Source organism: Acartia tonsa, chromosome 2 (assembly GCF_053477335.1).
Source record: "Acartia tonsa isolate MP-2025a chromosome 2, ASM5347733v1, whole genome shotgun sequence".
Classification (NCBI taxonomy): domain Eukaryota; kingdom Metazoa; phylum Arthropoda; class Copepoda; order Calanoida; family Acartiidae; genus Acartia; species Acartia tonsa.
In genome coordinates, this window is record NC_137261.1 from 5769488 (window position 1) to 5797143 (window position 27656).

A 27656-nucleotide genomic window follows, 5' to 3' on the forward strand; every position below is an offset into this window, starting at 1 on the left:
GAGGATTTTCCAAATTTTCGTTCGCGGATTTTTTTTCCAATTGAATTATTTTCGAGGATTTAAAAAAAATTAATTATAATTTAACTTGAATATTGAAATCAAAATGATCTAAAATAGTTTTAAATTAAATTATTGTGTTAAGTATAATTTTAGGAAAAATAAAAATAAAGTAAGGTATACTAGAGAACAGCTTATACCACTAACGAAATTAATTCGGAAAAAAATCACGAAACCTATACGTGTTTTAACAGCTGTCGTTGGGGGCCAACACATCGTTATGACGGTTTTTGCCCCTTTTTTGGGGGAAGGAGTCGTTTTAGGGCCATAGACTATTTCTTCATTTTTGTAGAACTTTTCATGGCACATCATTTGTTATCAACCACCTCTGGCGAACCGTTTTGCCGTTATTCACCGCCAAAGGCGAAATTTTTGACGTTTTTTTGCCGTTCCCGAGGTTTGGTAAGAAGACGTTGATAAATCAAGATCACTCTAAAATACTTTTATTTAGGCATTTTAATTTACCAAATTTCATGTGAAGTAAAATTTTTTGTATATCCAACTTATTTTTGTCAAAAGAAATTTCAAATGCACACGATTTATGTTTCTTTTATTACTTATGTTATAGAAATTATTTATATTATATTCACTTCATTTTCTTGTTTTAACAATTGAAATCCATCTCGACGAAAAACGGTTAGCTGCACAAAAATTTTTACTTAATTTACCTAAATAAAAGTATTTCTGAGTGATCATTCACACACATATTAAAGTAGAGTAGCCACGTTAATCAAGAAAATGTTTTTTTTTTAAGTTTGAAGGTTATTTATCACGACGAGTTACAATAATGATAGAAATAATAACACCATATACTACAATAATTATGATAATAATGGTTACAGTATAAACTTAATTGTACTTACAGCTATCAACAAGGATCACAACATCCATAAGTAGCGAAGCACAAAAATCCGTGGATGGGACTGACGGTCATAGTTGTTTTCTTCAAACGACGGGAAATTTAATTTTGATATCTATAACTGAAATAATTTTGAAAATCGGTCCATAATCACCAAAGATATGAGGGAAAATGTAAAAAACATAAAAATAGCTAAAACCTGCAAAAAGGCAGTCTGACTGTCATTGTTGGTTCTCCAAACGACGGAAAATTTAATTTTGATATCTCTAACTGAAACAATTTGAAAATCGGACCATAAACACCAGATATGAGGAAAAATGTGGAAAATAAAAAATAGCCTAAAACCTGCTAAAAAGCCGTCCGACCGCCATTGATGTTTTTTAGTTAATTGTGCTCCTTCTTAATAGGAATGTTGTCAAAAATTTTTAGCATTCTATCTTTTATAGGAGCTGAGTAAATCCCATTTCCCCCATAGAGTTACGGACTGACGGACGGAATGACGGACAAAGTGAATTATAGAGTAGCTTCGCTACTAAAAGTTAAAGAGGGTAAAAAAATAACATTTATTTTCCCGAAACAATTTAATAAATTGACATTGAAGCAATGAAATTTGAATTACAATTTTAAAAAAATAACATTAAAATAAAGTAATTTTATTTGTTTAAACTTATACCAATTGACTTTATTTTTCACCTGCATAATATTACAAGCGATAAAAGGGATTTTGATCAAAGTTTACATGAAAACTAGTTTAAGCAAAAGTAGGTCAAGAATTTTAATTTATTGTTTAAGAGGGATGTAAACTTTTATAGTCTAATGAACCAATAGAGCTACAGGGAGCCAAGAACTACACTTTGAAAAACTATAATTATTTCTGGATTTTTATAAACTTTGCAAAAATAAATATTTGTTCGCAGGCCGCAGATTTCTACGGGCAGGCATATCTTAGGTTAAACTCTGTGCATATAAAAGCTCAAGTTTATAGTAGGCTCCCTACAGCTTTACTGGTTCAAGAGTTCAACCCCCCTCCACCCTCTCTTTTATACACAAACTTTCATAATACTCATAATAAATATTTTGAAAACTGTCTAAAAATATACAAGTTATTCATAATAATAAACAAGAATAATGGTATTTACAAGTAGCGCAACAATACAAAAACAAAATAGAATTTAGACAATTTTCGAAATTCTCGTTACACAACGTGAAGATCATATAATTTTAGACAGTCAGTTTTTCAATCTACAATGAATTTACAGTTATTTTTCAAAACTGTGTCTTAAGGTCGTTCGTAACCTGAACAAACGTATCTTGGTTATGGAGTAGCTGCAAAACTACATATAAAAAAATAATGAAAACTTTGGCATGCAATGGGAAATGAGATTGAACAAAGGAAAGAAAATCTGTCATCCCATTTGACATAAAATAAACAAAATAAATTCATAAGTGCCACCCAGGGGCGTCCAAGTTTTTTTATTTGGGGGGGGGGGGGGTAAAATTTTGAAAATATAAATTTTGGGGGTGGTAATCTTTATTTTATAGAGGTATTTTTTTTATTTGGGGAGGGGGGGGGGTAAAAATTGAAAATCCAAAATTTTGGGGGTGCCTACGGCACCTCCAAATTCATTTGGGGGGGGGGGGGGGGGGGGTAATCACCCCTTTACCCCCCCCCCCCCCCCCTTGGACGTCTATGGTGCCACCAATCATGTGTAGCTAAAACATGAAGCAAAAAAATAAAAAAAATAATTCTGTCAGTGACACTATATGTAGATAAAAAATGAAAAAATAAGACCTGGAAGATATGTTTTGTTATAAATCTTGGGACAAAAAAGGTAGATTCCACTTTGAAGTATTTTGAAGAACTACAATGTTATACACAAAAATCAATGATTCTTTAATCACAAAAAAACTAAGGTATCATATTATTATTCAAAGTTTTAGGTTACTTTTTAATATTTCGCTCACGAAGATATCTAGATTTTGAACAATCATGGTAGGAAGATTACTGTTAGATTGACTAGAAGCCTCTAAAGCTTCTAGTCAATTTTAACTTTCACTAAGCACATGATGAATGATGTTTTGTTATCTCCTTTGCAGATTCATTTCCTTTCCTGAAAATATAAAATATTTTTTTTTGTAATAAATCATCAAATCCTAAATGATTGTTTTATTAAGAAATATTAAGTTTTGTTTTACATATTTGAAGTTAATTATTATTAATTTTTTTTATATAAAAAGATTTTTCTAAAATAATCTACGTTCTACACAGCTAAAAACCAAAAATATACATTATATGCATATATAAATTAATTCGAATTGAAAACTTAAATTACCTTGAAATGAATACTGCAACTTTCATTCTTTTTTCATCTTCTTATTTGTTTAATTTTTTAGTTGTTGTTGAGATGTAAGTTTTGAGTATTACCGCCTGGCCATGCAGGTCAAACTTGTTTTCTGCCCTCAACCCCCGCCACTGCCCTGTCCCTTGCCTCCACCTCGGTCACCTGACGTGTCCCGGTCAATACGATGCGTCAGTATGTTGATGGCGTCATCTCTCCTGTTAGCCCTGTCGCCATTCTTTGCGCTGCTATTATGACGCCAATCACGTGACCTTACTCTACTGTCACGTGATCCTCCTCGTCCCCCGCTTTTATCACGTGATCTATTATCCTGGCTGTCCCGTGACCAGTTTCTTCTGCCGCCATTTTGGTGTCGATTATGGTGACGTCGTTGTTTGATGTTTGGGTTGTATGGGGGAGCTGCCCCGCCAAGAAACCTCTCCATAAAATTGGTTATGGCCTCAACTCGAACGTTTAGTTCTTTAGTAATCTAAAAAGAAAAAAACAAGTTTTTTTCAATACCTAAATGAAAAATTTTGAACAGGAGCCCGTCATTTTAAAAAAAATATAAACCCCAAAGAATAAACGATAACTAGGACACTGCGAGAATTTATTAATTGTTATAGTAACTATAAAGACGTTAAATATTGTCTTCTACTAGTGCAATATCAAAGAATTTGTTGGCGATTTTCAGGATAAATAACTATAGATACCTTAGTGACGTCAGCATCTAGTTGTTGAATAATTTCTGGGTCTCCAGTTAGAAATACAACTTGATATTCCTTATTCTCATTACAGACCTGTTCCACCTACAAAATAAAGACATATTTTAAATCAATTAAAAGCTCAAGGAAGTTCCTGCGATTAATCTTTTAAGCTAAATCTTATTTTTCTTTAAACTGCAAAAGTAAGTCTAGTTCAGGAAGTATTAAAATTATTGAAATATGTTGTTTAGATGCTATACGTCAGTGGTTAACAAGCAAATCAAATAAAAAATTCGACAGAAAAGGACACCGATCTGTAAATTATCCCCCCCCCCCTCCAAAGTAAATAAAATATGTCAGCTTTTCGTTGGCCTGAAAACTTTGAGGGCTAAATAATAATCTTTATTTAGTTTTGCAAAGTAAGAGTGTCAAAAATTTCTGCCAGTAGTTAAAATCTACAAATGAGGTAGGCAATTTTGTAATCGTCTTCATATTCAATAAAGGTTAAAATTTCATTACTATTTCGCTTCTAAAATTATATTTAATAAGTAAAGTCATATTTATTTCACCTGATAGGCAATGCATTTGAGAACTTGAAACTTTGACCACTCTGGACTCTTCCTATTTGGGGGAATCATATTGACCTTGGTCTTCTGGTGGGCCTCCTGTGCCAGGATACCCTTGTGTCCGCGGCTTAGTTCTCGTTCCAGCCACCGAATACTTTGCCTGGCATTCCTAGAAATAAAATCAATCAATTGCATAGTTGCACAACTGACAAGTGATTTCAATTATTATCAAGAAAAGGATGACAAAATCCATAAGTAGCGAAGCTCAAATATTATGAAGGGATATAAGGAAAAAATTTAATATAGAGCAGTGTCACACAATAAACATTAAACTTTATAAAATAGGGAAATCACGAAACCCTTAAAATCACGCAACCTTTAAAATCATAAAAGTTTAAAAATCTAGGAATCGATCTAGCACTGCAATTAATAGACAGATCTTAATAAAACTTGATGGAAAAATGTAAGATACGAGCTTTTTCAATCCCTGATAATTTCAGCCGTCAATCCTGAATAGGAATAGAGAAAATCACAAAAAAAAACTAAAAAATCTAGGAATAGATCTAGCACCCAAATTTAAGGACAAATCTAAATAAAACTTTGTGAAAATATGTAGAATGTAAAATTGAATAATCCATAAAAATTTCAGCCCTCTATCTTGAAAAGGAGTTGAGAAAATCACAAATACGTAAAAATCTAGGAATCGATCTAGCACCACAAATAACAGATAGATGGACAAAACAATGCATTTATTATATGGGCATATATAATGCGAATCTACACTAAAATTTCAGCTGTCTATATTGAATAGGAGCTGCGAAAATCACGTTTCCCCCATAGCGTTACGGACGGACTGACGGACAGACAAAGTGAATTATAGAGTAGCTCCGCTACTAAAAAAGAATTTTTGTTCTTTGAAAATAAGATATGAACTTACTTGTCTTGTTTCTTGATATTATCTAGTTCTCTGATGACAACTTGTGGTACCACCATCTTAAACTTCTTATAGCCAGCAACCCTGAGAAAAACAAATTTGCTTGATTGTTTCATAGGTCATGATATCCTATTTGATAAATAAGTAAGGTCTTAATGTTTGATGTAATAAAGAATCTTTGAAAATACCTATACAATTGAATCCTGGCAGGGGTGTGTCGTATATTCTGCACAAGATATATTTTTTCCCCTGCCGCAAAAATTTAATTTTTCCCCCTCCCAAAGGAGGTGCAAATATGGAAAAATGTTTTCAGTACCTACTCTTTATTTTATTCATTTTTTCCTCCTCCAACAGATTTATCTTATTTTAGTGGAAATTGAAAAAATATTTCCAAGGTTGCTTATTTCTTCATTCCAACCCCCACCCCCCCTTAAGCAGGGTCAAACATGCAGAATATATACCCCTGATCGTGTGAAAATTTTTTTTTGTACCTGCGGACCATCTGGAGATCTTGAAGCAAGGCCATTGAGTCGACAACAAGGATAGCGTGCTGGTCGCCCTTAGTCTGTTCCAGATTAGTCACTTCCTCCTAGGTAATTAAGTCATATCACTTTAACATAACATAAAGACAAAAATTGTTAAAAACCATGAAATCATATAAAACTCCCCACTTCAATGTAGAGAATAGGATAAGGGTGATTGTCTTTTGATATGAGAAAGTGGGTCAAATTCGAAACACTTGAATTTTAAAAACGTAGTGTATATATATATGTAAACACTCTATGGTAGAGTAGCAACTAAAAAACGGTCATCCTTTTCTCTTATACGAGTGTGATCTGATGAGCATTAAACATAAGTATTATTTTTGTTTTAATTCCAATAATAAAAACATATTAAATCAACATTTTAGTACTTTATTTTTTATTTACTTATTCAACTCCTAATGCCGCCTTACAAAACGTATCTTTTGAAATAACCCACCTTCAGCCAAAGTTCCGCCATATGTTTCATGACACACTTTTTCTCTGGTTCATTGTTATTAGAAGATGGTTCAACTATTACCGCTCTCCCTTCCTCCTACAGTAGGTAATACTTGGTTTTTTTTGCGTTAATAAAAACTTTAAAAAATAAAAAAGTTAACTGAAAATGATTTTTTTTCTCTATAATAATGGTTGGGGGTGAAAGAAAATGTAAGTATTATCCCTGTCTCCATCTAACAGGACATCCATCCTTTGTTCCATCCAGTGAAACCAGCCAATTTCTCCAGGATTCCAGGTAAACTAATCTTGTCACTGTGCCCTGTAATTGATTAAATACTCCAATAGTTAAACAATAATCTTAATAAGATAAAGAAAAATAGGAAACTTAACAAAATTTAGGGAGGTCAATTTTTCGATACAGTAATCCAAGTATGTGTGTAGCCATCAAAAACTGGAATCAATAAATTTTTAAATTAAGGTAATGTATTTTTGTATTTTTAAATCTAAAATTGAATATGTGTGGGTTTACCTACCCCCCCCCCCCCCCCCCCTTCAAGTGCCCCTAGACTCTAGATAGCGTTGCATATCTTTTAATACCTGAAGCTGATTATCTGCTGTTTGCTCCCAATCTACATCTTTTAATTGACTTTCAAACATGCTACAACCTCGTACACTCCAAAATTCTTCCAACCATATTTTCTTATTCTCCATATTTTCTCGGCAGGATTCATATATCATATTAATATTTTCTGAAGAAGTATATCTTGCAGCCGCACCTATGCTAGAGTCAAGATTAAGAAGTGTAAATATCCGTGCCAGCCGTGTCCAGAAGCTGGTAGCCTCGTCCTGAACCCCAACCTGGAGGCCACTTAGGATTGTTGGTTGGGCACGTAACCACAGCAGGCAGAGATGCAGGGAGGGCAGGAGACCTTAAATAAAACGGGTTTATTAGAAACCACAGAATAGACAATGAATTAGAATTATATCTACTCCCCAATTCTTGTCTGTTAAATTATAGTAATTTGTATAATTTTGAAGTGATATGAATTAACATAAGAACCTGATTGGATCATCAAATCTACCAGAAACCGCGTTGAAGGCTTTTCATCTTTATCAGTTTGCAAAATGTCATTTTCCTCCTCAATTACCACATCTTCGGAGTCGCTTTTATCATCAAATGAAAAATCTTCATCCTAAATAGGTACAAAAAATTGTATGAGAATCTGCATAAGACCAAAAAGTTATTTGAATGAATTACCTAGGTAATCTTTTAAATAATTCAAAGGGTGTAAATGTTTTGTTTTATCTATATCTGTAGGTTTTAGTCCTCCTAAGAAATACAAGGTTCAAACCTTTCCACCAATAATAGTAATACTTGCACTTGAGTGTAAACGTATAATTGATTGATTGATTAGCCATAGTTTTCTAAGTATGGAGTAGGCTGTAACTTTTGTATAGCCAATAGGGCTCTAAAAATCCACATTCAAGCACATTATGACTTGAACCGCTATCTCATGAGAACTACTTTACCTCACCCTCACCGCGTATGGCAGGTGTCCTTAATTAAGTCACTGTAATGAATAACGCTCTCCGCAGAGAACCTTGGGATAAGCGTAGTACTGATATTTTGTACGTGACTATTGATTATCCGAACTTACTCAATAATCCCCTTCTTACAAAAACAGGGGAAATTGCTTGTAAACTTATAAGAATACAACTTTACCTCAGAGTCGGATAGAAAGTACATCTCGTCAGAATGAGCCAGGCTGTCTTCATCACTTTCTGTTTCGTCACCAACACTCTCATCACCTTCATTATCTGAATCAGACAGGTTTCCCCGCCTCTTACCTAAATTACGACAGATACAACTCAAGTGTTCTCATGTATAGGAATGAGATACAACTGTAATGCAAAAGATTTTTTTTCTATATGCAGGACTCGCGTCTTGGTAGCGCAGATAGATATTAAAACACAATCAGACTGACACGAATTATTGTTACTCTTGCCCCAATGTAAGGAATTCAAAATTAGGGCGTAGGTCAATAAAAATTGAAAATAACTGACAATTTACTCACAGTACTGTAAACAAACTGCTTACTAACAGCAAAATAAGTTAGCTGTCCCAAATCTTACGGTGCATAATTCAAAATATTTTAGGAAAATTAAATTATCTAACTATCTTCTCTATCTTGTTATTTCTATTAAGGTACTATACTATTCCAATAATCTCATTGATAAGGTTATTTAACCATGAAGACGATTGAAATAAGAAACCTGCCACAGAAAAGTAAAGTAAACAAAAAATTACCTATTCTTTCATGCTCTTCATCACTTAATTCATCCTCAGACAATTCGCTGTTCTCTCTACTGGATCCTGCATAACAGATACTTATTTAATGCATTGCACGAGCTACAAGTAATTCTATGTTTTTTTAATAATAAAAGTACAATAATAAGGCATAATAAATTATGATATTTAAAAGAAATATATTTTTACCGTAAGCAATATAGCACAATAACACATGTACTTAATAAAAAAAAGAACAGAAATATGTAACATTTTTTTGGTAGCGATATATACGTTACTCTGATTGATTGAAAAACTTTCTGATAGACCTAACAAGGAAGTAGATTCAATTCTAAAAAACCAAATGATAACTTTACTATTTAGTAATTACCTGAATTTGAAATTTTTCTTCTACGCAGCAAATTTGTCAGTTTCTTTCGTTTTTTCTTTTCTCCTGTTTTCCCATTTGTCTTAGCTTCACTTTTCTCCTTTTCATTATTTTCTTCGGAGTTTATTTTTTCCTCCATTTCTAAATCCTCAGTGCTTAAATCTTGTTCAGTCCAAGTTGGGCCATGCAGGCTGGTTCCAAGAAAATGAACCAAAGCACCTCATAACAAATATTTTCATAAAATGGGTTGTATAAAAGCTCATTGACTTGAGGTATTTTTCATGATAAATAATGGGTAATTAAGTTATATGGGGCTTATAATTAGTTTTCTACCGTGTGGCCTATAAATGTCTTTGCTTCACTTGTTTTCAGTAAAAAAAATTCCTTATTGTTGTTAGTCTTATTATCATAGCTGAGAAATAATGGTTTTCAAATCTTCGCATTATGATATGAATATGATCAATGTTTAAAGGGTGTTAGCCACAACCCCATATCAACAATTTATAGTTAATAATCAAATTTCTACCTGTTATATGGGAACATAAAGCTAGCAACCAGGCCTGGCATAAACCAATTTCATTGCCTGTTGAACCTGGGAAAAAAAACATTTTAAAAATAGAGATAAGTTCGGAAGAAACTAATAAAAAATCAATAATCTAAAATGAACATAGGTACCTACACGTTGAATCTGTTGAATTTTTCCTTTCAGAGAAGTTTACATTAGTAACAGGCAAGTTATGTTTAGGTATTTATTCATTATTTTATTGTGCAAGGAATAATGAGTCTCTAATCAATTATCATTGCTTGGATGTTGCACAATTTTTTATGTACTCTGATAAAGTGATGCTTGCAAGTGGCTAAAATAACGATACCCCCTCCCCTCCTACTAGATAAACGAACTGACCAGTAAATGAGGTCTATATTAGCAACCTAAATTGACGACAAATTATCTCCTGTCAATATATCCACGTATAATATATCCTACATCTAATGAGTCCCTCCATTAAAGTTAATGGTAGTTGTTACCTTCTAGCTGAATGATTGTAAGTATGACAGAAGCACATGCTCGTGTCAACCAAACATCATTCTCAACCTTTCCTTCAGATGTCAACTGGTGCAAACAACCAAGGCTTTCCTGAACAAAAATATTTATTTTAGAAGCCTTCATCTACAACGGAACAAATAATTTAAAAGAAGATAGTTTATGTAAAAATGGTTGACTTTTTGAATAAAATGCTGAAAACTGAAAAAGTACATTGATCAAACTCTACATTATTACAATTTAGCACCCCTTTTGCTCAATATACATTTTCATCGAAAAAGTATACTTTTCTGTCTGAGCATTTGATAATTATGATAATCTCAACTCGTTTTTTGTCAAGGCCATAAAGACATTAACTTATCTAATTCTTTTAGCCCTTTATAACAGAAACATAGTGCATCAAATAGGCAAGATATGCTGAAAGGTTCCTATCATCACTTGCTCTCCTTCGTATATAGTTCCCTTTAGTGAGTGACAGTTGCTTAATTTAAATGGTAACAATAGACATTGTCTATTAGACAAATACTAAACTACCTGACACAACGCAATGACAGATTCCTCCTTGTCTTTCTTGACTGTTTGCACGACCATCTGAATAATCTTGTGAGATGCTGCGCTGTAGGGTGAATCATCAGAGCGATGCTTACCAGCAAATCTTAAAATATATTTATTTTACAAGTTGATTGATTGATGAGCCATAGTTTCTTAATGTTTTGACCTAAGTCATCTTGGAGTAGACTGAGACACTTTCAGATAGTGTTTCGGTACGCATGCCTTGCCGTACACGAAATCTTAATCTCCAAGCCCTCCGAATGACCAACATGTGAATGTTTACAAATGTGTATTTATTACCATGAAAACGGTGAATCTAAAACAAAAATATAAAAATTAATTACATAGTATTAATGGTTTATTATTTTTGTATATCGAGGTTGCGTGATTTCAATTTAATTAAAAATATAAAATTTCTAAAAAACTTTAAATTGGCACGAAACATATTAAATAGCATCAGAAATTGATAATTTTAGATTCAAATGATCAATAAAATTAAGGAAAATATTCGTATGTCAAAAGTTAGCAGTTAAATGGTCTATTTGTTGAAAAATTAATGTTTTAAATTTCTTCGTAAAAATATACCATACTACACTTATTATTAAGAATTAAGATAAATTCTTACCACATTATGATGTCAAACTAAGCAGGAAGGCTTATTTGAGATCTTCCACGGATTAGAGCGCATGTATATCCATCCAATACATTATTTTTATTCACGTAGCTCTTCACATGGGAATCAACAAGGAAAAAATGTGCGCGCCTTTGTTTGTTTACAAGCGAAGCGCGGAGATAGTTAGGAATGCCGCGTAACACACTCATTCTCTGGTGTAAGGAAAAGGGAATTAATGGGTTCGAACTTGCCAGGGAATACAAGAAAATCATTCCAACACACACCCGTCTAGTCACTGGGAATCGAACACAATAACTCATCTTAACATCATGCGTGCAGACAGTGTCCACAAAATCACAATCTCATAACGCATAAATTACAAGAGCTTAAAATGGCATGGCCATCAGGCCTAAAATTAATTATGGTAACTTACGAACACCACAATAACTCAAACCGACTCCACTACCACATAAGGATAGGAATAAGGAATGGGAAAAGCATTCAACATTCATGAAATGCACATTTACCACTCACACATCTCATTATATCATGGCCTCATAATCTCAATTAAAGTTAGAATTACAGACCATGTAATTGCGAATACATGAATTAATAATCAATAGTACCTAAACTTTAATTAGGTACCTACATAATAATAGGCAAATGATTTTTATATTAAAAATCGCATCAATAATTAAATAATCAACTCAAACTTTTAATCAAAAGAAAGAAAGATTAAATAATGACATTTTTTCTACTAAATCTTTTTGCTAAAAAAGAAAAGTAAAAATTTCATAAAAAACTTCTCAAAATTAAGCATTTTCTCCAGCGGAAAAATACTCGGGCTTACATCTAGACATTCTTAGATAAGATAGGTAAATCCTTAAATCTAACATGTTTAATAAAATAGATACTTAAATCTAAATAAAATATGACTGTAAAAAAATCATCAAACATCGGAAAATTAAAATTTCATAATTTTAAATCTTCGTGAATCAAAATTGCGTAAAATAAAATTGCAATTGAAATATGCAAATTAAATTACCAAAATAAAACAAAAGCTCAATTATAAGAAAAGAACTTCTCTAAATGCTGAGTTTGCAATTTCTCTCTGTTTTAAGAAGAAAGCAACTTGTACATATTCATACAGTCAAAATTAAGGCAATTTGGGGCCTCAGTTAGAATGAACCCCTCAAGATACAAACTAACCAATCTTTCAAATATTAATAATGCCATGTTCCAGCTATCCTGACGGACGTTATGTCTTTCCATCACAATTTTTTGATACTGCATAATTTCCGACAGGATTTCTGGCGCAGGGCTCCATCAACTGAAAATAAACATAATTAGTGATGTTTAAATCAAATCAAAAATTAAAAGAATCATGAATAATTCAAGAAACTTTAGAATCATCAATCAAAGCAATCAAAATAAAATTATCTTATGCTTTAGTTTTGCAGTTCTGTAGTATGTCTGGCCGAGGTAACAGAGCTAAGATACACTATAGAGCGGTCTTATTAAGCTTAAATCTTCGAACTCAAAGAATCTACTTAATTCAAGACGAAAAAAAATCTGCATTTTTCTTTAGGTACATCGGTTAAGAGGTAAATAGAAATAATTTTAATATATTTGTAATATTAAATTATCTATGTGATTATAATAAATCTTAAAGAAATATTTGTATGATGTAAAAAATTTCATTGTGTTACTTTTTATCATATCGAATTTCAATTAAACAAGGATAAAAATGTTCGTATTTGCGTAGGTACCTAGGAAAATTTCCGCGAAAAAATCCCTGGTCCCGGAAAGACTTAAATCATTGAAAAAACTTGCGTAAACGTATAAATAACTTAAGTTTGCATTTCAAATGAAAAAATCTTGCGTCGATTTGAAAGTTTAAACGAAATTGAGTCAAAATTTGCGTTTTTTGTCTTTCGAAAAAATATCTGATAAATCTACCGTAAAATAAAATTCAAAGTTAAACAAGAACGATACTTATACTAAACTTTGGGTAGATTGATCTTGAGCAGACGTCTTGCGGAAGTCTCGTTACTCGTGGCGGCTGCGTCATCTGATAATTTGAACTTGCAAACCACGGTCCTCCCACCTGGGCGCACTTCTTCCACATGCCCCAATCTGAACTTCTTCATCAAATTTGTGCTATCGTCGATCAGCACCACGTCTCCCGGCTCGAGCAGCACCTTGTTGCTGCGCCACTTGACGGACTTGAGTAGCTCAGGCATGAGCTGCTCCTTGTACACCTGATGGAACTGACGGGTCAACTCCTCCAAGTTCTCCAGCCTCCTGGTGATGGGCTCTTTACAACCTGTCTCAAAGGTGCAGATTGCATCGTTGGTCCTGCCGCCTAACAGATCAGCAGGTGAAATTATTCTCCAGCAATTGACGTCATCTCCTTGGGTGGCATAGGTCAATGGCTTAGAATTCAAGACTTTTGCAGTCTCAGCACACAATACCAATAAATCATTGAAGGTTACAGTAGCACCAGTCAACTTCTTGTTCAACACACGCTTGACCAGCCCAACCTGCCTCTCCACAGTACCCACGAACGAGTGTGCTGCGGTGGGCACCAGATGCCATTCAAAATGCATTCGGGTATCCTTCAAAAGTTCATCCATAATTCGCTTGGCACCGGCCATATTGGTGCCTCTGTCTGTGGTAACCCTTCTAGGCATATTGTAAAACGCCTGAAGTTTTCTCAAGCCGACCAGCACGGCTTCAGTTGAATAATCAGTCAACACATCAACAAACACAGCCTGTGTAAATCTACAGGCCACAATCAACAACCAAACTTTGTACTTGGTCTTGGAACTCCTGGTGCCAACGCCAGGCTTCGTAACTTCGATCGGCCCCGCAAGGTCCATATGCACCTCCTTGAAGGGCACAGAGGGCTCGACACGATCTGGCAGAATATTAGCAATTGCGGGACTCGAACGCTTGGCATATTCAATGGAACATGCAGCACAACTCTTGACCACTTTCATAGCCTCCATGCGGCCATGTGTGATCCATGCATACCTGCGGCTTTGCGCCAACGTCTTACGATGGCCTCCATGCCCCAATTCATCGTGGGACTGTTGAAGGATGAGCCGCGCCAGCCTGTTGTGGCGGCTGAGCAAGACAACACCTGGGCTGTCCTTCATAATCTTCCTGGGGCCTCCAGCAGCGGCCTCAAGAGCCTCATCTCCTCTCCCGGACATTTTCAATATTGTAAATGTCCTAAGAGGATAACATCCATCATGACCCACAATGGGCCAACAAACCTGGACCTTGTGATGATACGGTTGAAGGGAGTCAAATTTCCCTTCGGCGTCCATGGTCATCTCCTCCTCTTGGTTGAAGGAAGTCAAAAACAGGTCACAAACAGAATCCATGTATGTATTTGTGAAAGTATAGTTCTCATGATACTTAGAACTATCATTGTTGCTAACACCATCCTCATTTGCTGCAACGCCACGTTTCTTGATAAGCAGCGTTTTAAAGCAGTTGGCAGCCTTAAGAACTGCGGCCACAGTCCTCCTTGCCTGCCTGTAGGTCCTTCTTGCCAGAGACCTCCAAAAATCATTGTCCACTACCTGTGTGAACATTACCTTGAGCTTCGCCATCTTGGGATTTAGCTCGCTCTCGGGAATGGATGCATTTACCTCACCCGCCGTCTTAACGGGCCACTGGTCCTGTTCCAGGCGCAACCAGCTTGGACCTTCCTGGTATGTAGATCCAGGTTGTACATCCTCAATTGTACACAAACCACGCGTTGCCAGATCGGCAATGTTGTGCTGGGTTGGAACCCATCTCCAATCTTCAGGGCTCGTCAACTGTTGTATCTCGGAAACACGATGACTGTTAAAAACATTTAACATAACACTGTCACTGGATAGCTGAGCTAGGGCGCAGCTGCTATCACTAAAAAACACTTTGCCAGAAATGTTGAAAGGTAGGGCTCTGGCGACAGTATCCACAAGCCTTGCCAAAATTAGACAACTAAGCATTTCTAACCTTGGTATAGACTCAATCTTCACTGGTGCGACACGTGACTTGGCGCAACACAAAACTACATCATATCCTCTAGGAACTGGCCATCTCAGGTAGGTGATGGCTGCATAGGCCTGGTTAGATGCATCGCAGAAACCAACAAGCATTGGAAGCCCCAACGGCTTATCAGGAACCATCGAACGTCTAAACGACACATTTCCAAGTGCCGAACGGTCCTGGAGGCTGGACACGAGCTCCGACCTCAACTCTCCAGGTATAACATCATCCCAGTTGCATCCATGTATGCAAACTGAGCGTAGACAAAGCTTGGATTTAAGCAGCAGTGGCGCTGCTAGACCCATTGGGTCATAAAGTTGTTGCACAATTCTCCAAACTTCACGTTTAGTTATCAACTCAGGTAGACTTCTCCAGAGGTCCTCCAGATCCAGATCCTCCAGTAACTTTCTACCCTTAATCTTCTCGCCGTGGTTGGCTCTGACAGGTAGGAACAACTTATCCTGTTTAGGGTCCCATACAAGGCCCAGAACTTTTACACTGTCAACATCATCTCCAGAATAAACGACAGATTTAAACTTGAAATTGCCAGGTGCAATCATATCCTCCAGCTCTTGGACCAGCTGGACAGCTTCAGGTTTACTGTTATGACCGCTCAAACAGTCATCCACGTAAGTACAAGTCTCCAATTTGACCGATGGAGGATCTTGATACAAAATAAATTCAGAACTGAGTGGTTGCTGAACATCTCTCCACACATCCTGCTGGGCTACAACGTCACAACCTCTAATCTTCTCAGATCCATAAACATCTTGAACATCCTGCTGGGAACGTCCACCAAAAATACGACCAGTGAGTCTGAGGGCGGTCACGGCCATATCTCCAGCCAAGGCCTCACCAAAGTTGATGGTTTTGGTAAGGTAGACCTCTGGCTCTCCATCAACTGTATCAGCGAAAAAAACACGTTTCAGCTGAGAATCTTCATAGGTAGCTAATAATGAATTATAGAACTTCTGAATATCAGCCACGAATGCACACTTATAACTTCTGAACCGGATAAGATTGTGCATCAGAGTATATAATGGAACTGGGCCGTCCATCATAATACTATTGAGGCTTAGCCCCTTGCAGCAGAGGCTAGAATTAGCGCATATCCTCAAGGGCGTGGAAATAGACTCTTTATATGCGCAGACTAGGCTCGAATAATACACGGGCTTAGTATAAGCTAGGTCTTCTGGCGAAGCTTTCTGATACACTCCACGAGACACAGCTTCTTGAAACACTTGGCAGAAGGTGCTGTATTCACCTTTTTTAATCATTCTCTGCCGGTCACGTAAGCAGATCTTATAGGCCTGCTCTGAATTGTCAAATAACACACTTGGCGGCTGCTTGTAGGGATATGAAGCCGTCCAAACATGGTTCTCAAGATCTAATGTCAGACCTTCTTCAATCAGCTGCCGCTTACGCACGTCCAAGGCGGACTGCCCGGCGGCTATGGCGGCGCAATGACGGCAGTTCTTACAACCGCTGCACATTGATGGCGGCTGTATTCCCAAACTCTCAGTACTCAGGAACTCCATCTTGCTGACCTCCAACTTCACAGCTTTACAGGCGACAGGATTGGCAACAGTCCTGCCATCTGCAGACACAACTAAATAGCCTGTACCAAATAAGCTTCTGTACAGTCTAGAATCACCAACCATTTTATCTGCACACGGGAACATAGCTGGTGTTAAATGGCCGATTAAAACATCAATCTTGCCGTCGACCATAGAAAAATTATCAGGCTTCATGTTGAAAATGTCGGCGGCGGCTGTAGGATCAATAGAACGCAACCCTTCTTCAGTACCAATGCTGGGCACTACCGCCGCCTCCAGAATATGTGAATTCCGGTTGCGGTCAACCAAACAAATCTTGACTGTAGGACATGCTTGGCTCTTTCCATCTGCCAGAGAAATAGTAGCTGTGCGACCAGTTGATGGCAACTCTAACTTCTTGGCAATACTTCTAGAAATCAACGTCAAATTTGCTCCACTGTCCCACATGGCATTGACGGTGACTTGACGTTTGTCAGCCGCCAACGCCGGGACCTGCTGCAACATCAGCATAAAATTGTTCTTGCTAAACAATTGTGATTCATACACTGCCGCAACTTGTCCACTAGCAACTGATTCATGTAATAATGAATTATGGGGCTGGTTGCAACTGTCAATGGTACAGCTGCCAAGCTTATCGGCTCTGGGACAATCGGCCACCCGATGCCCTTTTTGTAAGCAGAGCAAACAGGCGCCTATCTTCTTGATGAAGACTTTGCGTTCAGGAACAGACATATCCCTAAACTTGGAGCACTTAAACAACAGGTGATCAGAGTTACAACCTTCCGACGGGCAAGGCTGTTTCTTCTTGGTCTTAGCTGGAGACCCAGGTTTACCAACGGCTGTAGCTGCGGCCGCAGGATTACCTTTCTTCTTGGAGGGGGTGTCTACATCGATTGAACACCTCATCAAAATGGCGCCACGCTGTTCCTCTATAATCTTCAACAGCTTAGGAATATTTGGGGTATCCATCGAGCCCAACGCCAGGTTGAGCTTGTCCTGGAAATCACGTGGCAACTTTTTGGATAACATTTCCAAAAGAATAATGGTCAACCACTGGCTTGTGGTGACTTCCTCATCATCATCATCTTTAGTCAGCTGCTCGAGCTGGCTAACTGCACCACCAAACTCTGCTAAGACTGTCACAATCTGGTTGGAGTCCGACGGTTTAGGCTTCTTCTCCCATTGGTTGAAAAGGCAGAGCATCTGACGTGTTTTGGACTTAAAACGTGCGTCGAGGTAAGCCCATTGAGATTCATGTGATTGAATCTGAATTAACTGAAGTCTTAACTCTTTATTTTTGCAGACCTTTTCACTGCTCAACAATAACTGTAAATATGACGGGTCCTGTCCTACGGTAAGCTTTTTAAAATTGTCCTTGAAACTTACGTAGGCTGACTCTGAGCCGTCAAAGCTTGGAAGAAGACGTTCGTCAACACGATTCATATTTCCTGGCGTGAACATAGAACCGGTGCCGAACTGTGGTGTGCCAAACGGCGACACAAATGGCGATGCTGTCGAAGCACCCGCCGTCGTTGTAGGCGGCTTCACAGGTTCAAGCTTAACCTCGGCCAGCCGTTTCATCAAAGCAGACAAAGTGTTTATAATTGGTTCTGGTAAGGGAAAGTATGACCCTTTAATAACCTTCACAATCTTTAAGCAACGATCATATAGTTCAGCCTTATGGTCAGGCAAATTATCACCAACTAAATCAACAACACTTTGAATGTCACTAAGCTCCTCCATAGCATCTTTCAGAGCGTTATAATCTTTTTGCACAGTAATTATATTAGAATAAATGTCACTAAACTCCTCAAGCTCTTGGATTCTCACACCAAGCTTGCTAAAACCGACCATAATGCTATCGAATGTCTCGAACTTGTCATGGACAAGGATTGACTCCTTAGTGAAATGTCTAACATCAAGCTCTGAAGATTCACTGACCAACTTCATCACTTTATCTAGTTCACTGGTTAGGGCCTCGACGGCTGGGCGCAGCCGTAGTCCCAGTTGAGCGCCTTTATTCTTTTTAGGACCCATGATTGTCACAATAATTAACTGTACTGATTACGATTATAATAGTGTGTGGTAAGGTATCACAACCAACACATTCACAAAACTTCACAGATATTTTCTTAGCCGCATCTGTTCTGTCTCGTTTTCATTGTTTCGGTACGCATGCCTTGCCGTACACGAAATCTTAATCTCCAAGCCCTCCGAATGACCAACATGTGAATGTTTACAAATGTGTATTTATTACCATGAAAACGGTGAATCTAAAACAAAAATATAAAAATTAATTACATAGTATTAATGGTTTATTATTTTTGTATATCGAGGTTGCGTGATTTCAATTTAATTAAAAATATAAAATTTCTAAAAAACTTTAAATTGGCACGAAACATATTAAATAGCATCAGAAATTGATAATTTTAGATTCAAATGATCAATAAAATTAAGGAAAATATTCGTATGTCAAAAGTTAGCAGTTAAATGGTCTATTTGTTGAAAAATTAATGTTTTAAATTTATTCGTAAAAATATACCATACTACACTTATTATTAAGAATTAAGATAAATTCTTACCACATTATGATGTCAAACTAAGCAGGAAGGCTTATTTGAGATCTTCCACGGATTAGAGCGCATGTATATCCATCCAATACATTATTTTTATTCACGTAGCTCTTCACATGGGAATCAACAAGGAAAAAATGTGCGCGCCTTTGTTTGTTTACAAGCGAAGCGCGGAGATAGTTAGGAATGCCGCGTAACACACTCATTCTCTGGTGTAAGGAAAAGGGAATTAATGGGTTCGAACTTGCCAGGGAATACAAGAAAATCATTCCAACACAGATAGCCACAAGGGTCAGCTTAAGTTCAAAGTTCAAGCACATTTTAACTTAATCCGCTATCTCATAAGAGCTCCCAATTATTACCTCACCCTCTCTGGGTTTGGCAGATGTTCAATGAATGACGCTTCCGCAAAGGAAATAGGATAAGGGGGGGTTTTTAATGCAACCTATCTCTACATAATACTTTTTGTCGCTCAAAAACTTTATCAAACGGTTCTACCCGGTAGCTGTTGGTACTAGAAATTTTACAAATGGTTATTGCTAACATTTAACATGAATTAAACCAAAAATATGTTTTAAAAAGTTGATACCTACGTAATTAATGATGAATTTGCCCTGAAAATAGGCAAAAAACGGCTAAACGGCTGAGCCGCCAGCCGTTACTTTTCCAACTTTTTGTTCGATTTAGGGAAAATAAACCTACCAAGGATTACTCATGAAAAATTTCAGATCGAAATTCGAATTCTAAGTGGCATTTAATTATTGATTACGAGATGGTTGCATTACCCCCCCCCCCCCTTTATTAATGAAATATATTTTACATTATTTAACTTCCTTGTTATCTTCATATTGATAGTAAGAGAAATAAACAAACCTTAAAAGATTTGCTTCACCACCTTCAAACTTGATCCTGCTTGTAAGACATTTCATATAGAAGAAGAGAGCATCAATTCCGTAATTAGAATTGTCTAAACATTATAATGTTAACAAGATATAAAACTACTAGCGGCTTCGCCCCTAGCCTCTAGGGGCTTTTTCTCTAAAGGTTCTGGGGAGAATTAAAATTTTTTTTTTTACATTTTTAAGATATTTTCTGTATTTTTCAAACTTTTTATAACTCTTTATAACATTTTATAACTCTTTATAACATTTTATAACTCTTTATAACTTGTTATAACTGTTTATATTTATTTATAGGGTAAGGCGGGGGAAGTTTCGGTAAGGGGCAATTATCGGTAATTTCGACCAATCTTCATAAAATGACCTTTATCTCCATGTTCCTTTCGAATGACAGAAAAAAACATCAAAGCAAATTTGTTCCTTATTAAATTACCTACAAAAAAAAGTATAAAAAGAAAATTTTGTGAGATGAATATTAAGGGTACTTATGGTTTCAAAGTCGGACGAAAAAAATTTTTTTTTCTAAAATATTTTAGTAGGCGTGTAAAGATTGACCTGCACAAAAATTGGTATGACCTAGAACTGATCCGTAAAAACCTTTTTTAACTAAGAATTGCCCGCTCTTTCCAAATCCGTTGAGAGCCTCAAAATCGAGGTAATATTTTTTTTTTAAATTTCGGTAATTTCAAAAGAAATTAAAATTCTACTTTTAAGGTCATGTTTTCATGTTTTCTTTGGTCAAATATATTATTCAATATGGACTTTTTAAGAATTAGGCCTAAAAATGAATAGAACAGATATAAAACAAAAATATTTTAATTCTATTTTTTGAAGCAAATTTTTGCGAGGAAAAAATCAAAATTTCATGTCCTTTGAAAAAAAAAATATTTTTGACATAGGAAGAATAGTCCGATCTTTGTGAATTTTTTTGTGGATAATCCCAATAATCTATACTAATTATGATTTGTTACGCCTGTTTGGCCGTTTGGCCTTTTTTCATCGATTTTTTAGGTTAAAATGTAGTCAAGATTTTTTGCAAAGATGACACTTTTGCTTCAAATTCGATTATTGAGATCTATTTTTAATCAATTTTCATGTTTTTTGGTCTAAATCTATAGTTTAATGTGAGCTTTTTTAAGATAAAGTAATAAAATACGTTTTTTTGTTATGTTAATTTTAAGTTTTTTCAAAAAAAAATTTCAGAAAAAAAGAGAAAATTCTCGTCTTTTAAAAAAATAATTTTTAACATAGAAGGAATAGTCCGATACTTATGAAAATTTTTGTGGATAATCCCTATAACCTACACTAATTATGATTATTTATGTTTGACTGGTCGTTTGGCCATTTTTCAGCGATTTTTTTAGGTTGAAAATGATTACCTAAAATTGCCCCCCTGCCGGGTAATTTTCGGTAATTTCTTTGAGTCCAATTTCGACCAACTTCTAAAAGTCCTAGGATAACGTCCTTTTAGGACCTGATAGTCCTTTCCGTAAGCTTTCTAGTGGTCTTGGTTTCATTTGAAAATATTAATATTTACCCCATTTTTTTTCAAAAAAAACGAAAAAATACCGAAATTTCCCCCCCCCCCCCTTACCCTATCAATTTATATTTTCTAAACCCTTCGATTTTTTTTCTCTTTTTTAATGTTTTTAAAAATTTCTTTGCCATTAGCCTTTTTGGGGTTTCGCCCCTATAGGAGAAGGAAGGTTTCACAATCTTTTTGAATTTGAAAAAAAACAAAGTTTAAAAGAAGAAAAGAAATTTAAAAAGAAAAAATTTAAAATATAAAAAAGTAGGGGGAGGGGATTTTCATTTTTTGGGGGGTTTAGGGTGTCCCCCCCCCCTCCCCCAAGAAAACAGCTTAAAACCACCACAGGACCGATAGGTATATACCCTGAAGAGTAGAATCCAATCGGTTCAGTGGTTACTAAGATCTTAAGCTTCAGACGGACGGATGGACGGACGGACAGAGAGACATCAAGCTACTTTGTTAAAACTAAAGAGATGATATGCCTCTATACTTATATAATAAAATAAAATCCGTTAAACAAAAACGTACCTACTTTAAAAAATGAGAAAAGCACATTACAATAATTATAATCTATAAAGAACCCTATATTCCCCCAAATATTTACAAGAATTGGAAAGATTAAATTAAAAATAATGTATGAATAAATCATCAAAGATATAAAAATTTAATTGGTCATATGATTTTTATTAGGAAATAAATAATACGATTTGATAACATTTAAATTCCTGAAATTGAAGCAAGTTGATTGAAAGGTAGGCCAAGGCTTGGCTCCAGGCTAGAACTCAGTGAATAATACTTCCTTGCCAAAGATTCAGCAACACTTCTTTCAAATCCTGGGAAGCAAAATTATTCTAAAAATGGTTGCAATACTGTGCTGGTAACCTAAAACCTGCTACGTGTCGGAAAGGTGATCAGTTCGAATCTTGGCTCAATAACGCGACATAACTAGAGGCGCAACATAAATAATTAGAGAAGTAAGAATGACTTGACCCAAAACAGGATTAACTTATAACCATGCACACACAGTTAGGCATTCAAGAAAAAGGTCGTGCAATCGAAGGTTCGATTGTTTGAAGGGTGTTTGACCACATAAGGGGGGGGGGGGTTTAATGCAACCATCTCGTAATCAATGTATAAATGGCACTTAGAATTGGAATTTTGATCTGAAATTTTGCATGAGTAATCCTTGGTAGGTCTATTTTCCCTAAATCGAACAAAAAGTTGGAAAAGTAGCGGCTAACGGCTGGCGGCTCATCCGTATAGCCATTTGTTGGGTATTTTCAAGCGAAATCCATCACGAAACCTCTCTCTACATAATGCTCTTTTCCAATCCAAAACGTTTTCAAACGGTTCTAGCCGGTAGTTGCTGGTACTAGAAATCTAAAAAATGTTATTTTGTATCATTTCACATGATTTAAGGCAAAAATATGTTTCAAAAAGTTGATTTCTACGTAATTTATGACAGATTTGCCCTAAAAATAGCCAAAAAACGGCAAAACGGCTGAGCCGTTAGCCGTTACTTTTTCAACTTTTTTTTCGATTTAGGGAAAATAGACCTACCAAGGATTACTCATACAAAATTTCAGATCAAAATTCGAATTTTAAGTGCCATTTATACATTGATTACGAGATGGTTGCATTAAACCCCCCTCCCCCCTTATGCACTTAATCATAAAGGAAGATTTGGCTAGGACCTTTACTAAAATAAAATATTGTGATGTATCACTATATAGACTTATATCGTATCTGTGGAATTTTATGTTTACCAAATAAATCGTTTTAAGTTCTTTACATTGAATTAAAAATCCCTAATACCTATACAAAAGTCTATTATATTTGAATGACATATTTTACCTTCTAATATTTCCAGCCTATATCTGTTTAAATCTCCTAACCAGATCAAACATTTGGCCACTATCTCAACCATCCATTTATTCTCTTCTTTCTTTTCATCAGATGACTGAAAAAATCATTATTTTATCAGAATTCTTAGTTAACAAAATAAAACAACTAGGTAAAAAACATGTAAATTAGGTTAAAAGAGGAAAGCTTAGAAATTTAAATTTTTGCGTGAAAACAAGAATGACTTCACTCAAAAGTATGTAGCATATTAAGGAAATAAAAGATCAAGATATTAAATCTTACAGAAAATCTAATTTTATCCATCAAAACAAAATCCAAAATAAGAAGAAAAATAGATTTACAAAGTAGATGATCATTCGTCGGGTTGAACTCTGTAGCAGCCAAGAAAATCTTATTTTCCGGAGAACCACATGAACCATTAAAATGAGTAGCTTTTCTTAAACAAATAAAAAAAACCTGAAGTCCAAAGGTGGGCGACCTCAGCTGTGTTGACTTAGAACTACTTGCTTGACTAAAACCATAGCTAGCACCAGAGTTCCAATCAAGTTGAACACCCTTTATGCTTCCATATCTAAATAATTTAATATAAGATAGTTTGACAGAAGAACATTAAAGATAGTAATTCAAACTCAAAAAATATTGAATTTTATTCCTACAAAAAAAGTTATTTATCTAAAACTTCAATTCAACAATTTTACTTTATTATATTGATTTTAGCTTATTTTCTTTTTAAAAAAATAGCAGCTACGCCCATAGCGTCTAAGGGCTTTGTATTAAAAGGGTTAGGGGAGTGCAGAAAAATAGCCTAAAGCCATCCCAAGACTTAAATTGAAAAGTTAATCCGTAGCTAAAGACAAAAAAAAACTTAAGTACTACTTTATATGAAAGGATATATTTAAATTGTTGTACCTGTACTGCAGACTTAAAATGAAATGGTGATACTGTCCTATTCCAGCCTGCAAGTGATGCTCCAACAATATCTTAGCCTCAGGTCCGCCTACGTTTCTAAAAAGCGGGATTGTAAATTATACTGTAGTTTAAGTAGGAGGCAAAATTTATCTTTTAAAGCCAAAAATTCTGTTATACCCTACCGCAAAAATTAGCGGCCAATCTGCCTGAGGATATTTGATGAAAAATTTTAAATAATTCAAAATGTTCAAATTCAGCGGGTAATAAGAAAGACAATTAGCAAGAACTACATGGTTATAGTAATTTTGCAGGTAGCCTTAATTCACAATTTTCCCATTAATACTTTTTCAACTTTGTACGCGGATGACAACGTCTATAAGAAACTTCGGGCCTATGATAGTTGAAGTCAGAAGTTAGCTCACTATAGCCCCAAAACTCAATTTACTAAAGCTGCATTAAAAAATCAAGAAAGGTGACATGGCGACAATGAAACAAAATAGAAACGAAATTAGGTAATATATCAATACCAAAATTTCTTTTTATTGAAAAATATTCTTCCTAAGTTAAAATATTTAGAACGTGTAAAACATTAGTGAAAAAAGACAAATATAACCTACCTATATCAAAAAAAAGTTTAAAAAAACACTAAGAAATTTTCTTAAAATTAAAAATATGGGTAACTTACCTGGCTAAAGAAACAGGTTCGTGCCAGGCCTTCCTCCATTCAAGATCCAAATATTTAACACCATAGGCTTCTAAAACATATTATTTAAGGAGTAGGTCGGATATTTCCTTTCCTTACAAAAGAAATACAAAAGAACTAATAAAAAAGAAGAGTCACAATAACGTTATCTATTTTACTTAAGAAATGCTTTAATGTGGTGCACATTTTTAAAACAGTGTAAGGTTTGAACTAATTCTAAAAGTTTAAATTCCGCAAAAAAAATTGAGTTCGTCTATCAGCAAAATCTGCAGGGTTTTATTTGCTTTTTTGTGGTGAATTGGACAATTTGGAATCATATGAGACAAAGTTATTATTTCATATACTCATTACTCACACTGTCACACTTAATCGTGAAAAAATATCTTAGCCTCATCAGCATTAAAACAATATTACAAATTAAATAATGTTATTTTTACCTGGTTTAAGATGAAATAATTTATGAGTGTAATCCCGCAAACGTACTCTTAAACCCACAAGATCAGAAGAAAATACCTGAATAATATTAAATTAGTATATGAAAACTTAACATTCTAAAAAGGATTAATTTTTCAAGTTTTAATTTATTTTTATATCTATAATACAAAGTAGCTTGATGTCTGTCTGTCTGTCTGTCTGTCTGTCTGTCTGTCCGCCCGTCCGTCCGTCCGTCCGTCTGAAGCTTAAGATCTCGGTAACCACTGAACCGATCGGATTCTACTCTTCAGGGTATATACCTATTGGTCCTGTGGTGGTTTTAAGCTATTTTCTTGGGGGGTGGGACACCCTCAACCCCCCAAAAAACAACCCCCCCCCCCATTTTTTTTTTTTATTTGCTGAAGATTTCCTTGGTCCTTTAGGTTTTGTAGAAGATTTCCTTGGTCCTTTAGGTTTTGTAGAAGATTTCCTTGGTCCTTTAGGTTTTGTAGAAGATTTCCTTGGTACTTTAACGAATTTCGTCTTAATTTTTTTTATCACCTCTTAGGACAAAGCCCCTAGAGGCTAGGGGCGAAGCCGCTAGTATTAATATATATTAACAAGTGAAAGTTGTAGAAATAATGATAACAATTGAATCATAGAGTGATCAAGATAAAAAGAGAAAGAAGTATTAAAAAGTTTATGCTAAATTAATATTACTCATTAAAAATTAATCTTATACATTTAGTATATTATTTAATTAATTCTTTATTTATTAAATTGAAATTTACCTGACTAGCATGGTCAGCTTTATGATGATGATTATCTATCCTCCGTATAATCTCATGAACGCCCCTAAAAAATTTATTTACTTTTTAAATTCTGCACAATGCAACAATATAACAAGTGAACTGTTAATAAATAAAATGCATTATAGTTAACGATAACAAATAAGCACAAAATTTAGTCTACCACTGTCAATTAACTAAAAATATATTTTTACTTTTGTAACTTTCTGGCTTGTTCTGAATCCGGATCCAATTTGTGGTCTGTCCTGTTTGTTTCACCCCCATGAAGTCCACTGATATGCAACATTCTGATTGATAATGCATTGAGTCTTACTATAACTTGCTGTGGCTGATAGCTTGGAAACAAGCCTCACTTTTTTTTTATCTGAAAGCGTATAACATTATTTAACATTAGTCGAATGATACATAAATTGACTAAAACAAAGCTCATAGTACAATGCAAGTTACTTGAGTATTGGTGTGATTATTTTTTCTTCTTATATAATAAATTTTGCTAAACATTTTCATGAAAAATTGGTTTACAATCAATATCAAAACGAATTAAAGTTTGGATTTGTAAAATGCTGTTGTTGAATATGGCTTCGGTGGATTGTTAGGAAGTCGGTATAAAGAGTTGTTCTGTAGCTGATTGTATTGGCTCATTTTGTATAACAGCTTTATCCTTTCAAAATCAATTTCACCGGATTGTTGCTTTTGAACAAGTTTAGAAAAATCATTTGAAAAATCTTCTTGGACCACCACTGGGTCATTTCTTTTAACTTCAACTTGTTTGTCTTTATTCTTAGTAACATGTTTATGTAATGAAGAAGTGCTTCCAAGTATTTTTCCAACATCCTGTAAAATTGAATATCCAGCCACATCACCAACAGTTTTAGCAACTTCTCCTGTAATATCAGCTGATGTTGCATCTTTTGCAGTCATAGCTTTGTAGGCTTTCGCACTTTTGTTTATAATAGTTCCAGTCCATTGAAGCTGTGGCAAGCCAGTAACCTCACCAGCTGTCCTAACAACATCACTTGTCTTTTCAACAG

General features: G+C 35.2%; 2 protein-coding genes across 4 annotated transcripts in view; one reads left to right on the forward strand and one right to left on the reverse strand.

Moving 5' to 3' along the window:
* SsRbeta (signal sequence receptor beta) overlaps nt 1–27656 on the forward strand; it is a 417378-nt gene that overhangs the window by 384484 nt on the left and 5238 nt on the right. The window lies entirely within an intron of this gene.
* Smg5 (Smg5 nonsense mediated mRNA decay factor) lies at nt 1466–26953 on the reverse strand. 2 transcript variants are annotated; one of them, XM_080180229.1, is made up of 26 exons: nt 26820–26953; nt 26608–26671; nt 25840–25915; nt 25385–25454; nt 24700–24795; nt 24247–24361; nt 23782–23887; nt 22653–22760; nt 20371–20464; nt 10691–10811; nt 10141–10249; nt 9641–9706; nt 9118–9333; nt 8748–8813; nt 8163–8287; nt 7500–7632; nt 7037–7368; nt 6662–6758; nt 6441–6535; nt 5951–6048; nt 5463–5543; nt 4529–4694; nt 3969–4064; nt 3250–3745; nt 2709–3027; nt 1466–2004 (listed from the first exon to the last, which is right to left on the reverse strand). In XM_080180229.1, exons 1-24 carry the CDS (start codon nt 26909–26911, stop codon nt 3377–3379), a joined length of 2991 nt encoding a protein of 996 aa, XP_080036355.1. In that variant the 5' UTR covers nt 26912–26953; the 3' UTR covers nt 1466–2004; nt 2709–3027; nt 3250–3376. The 2 variants fall into 2 exon arrangements, with proteins under 2 accessions (XP_080036355.1, XP_080036347.1); XM_080180221.1 differs by having other exon boundaries at nt 1466–2158.

What these genes read in the sequence shown, in the direction of transcription:
- Smg5 (XM_080180229.1), bottom strand. Translation starts at nt 26,911, where the DNA reads ATGTTGCATATCAGTGGACTTCATGGGGGTGAAACAAACAGGACAGAC. An exon ending in AATATCAAGAAACAAGACAA is followed by an intron (nt 4,695 to 5,462) that starts GTAAGTTCATAT and finishes TTTTATTTCTAG; the next exon opens with GAATGCCAGGCAAAGTATTC. An exon ending in TAGATGCTGACGTCACTAAG is followed by an intron (nt 3,746 to 3,968) that starts GTATCTATAGTT and finishes TTTTCTTTTTAG; the next exon opens with ATTACTAAAGAACTAAACGT.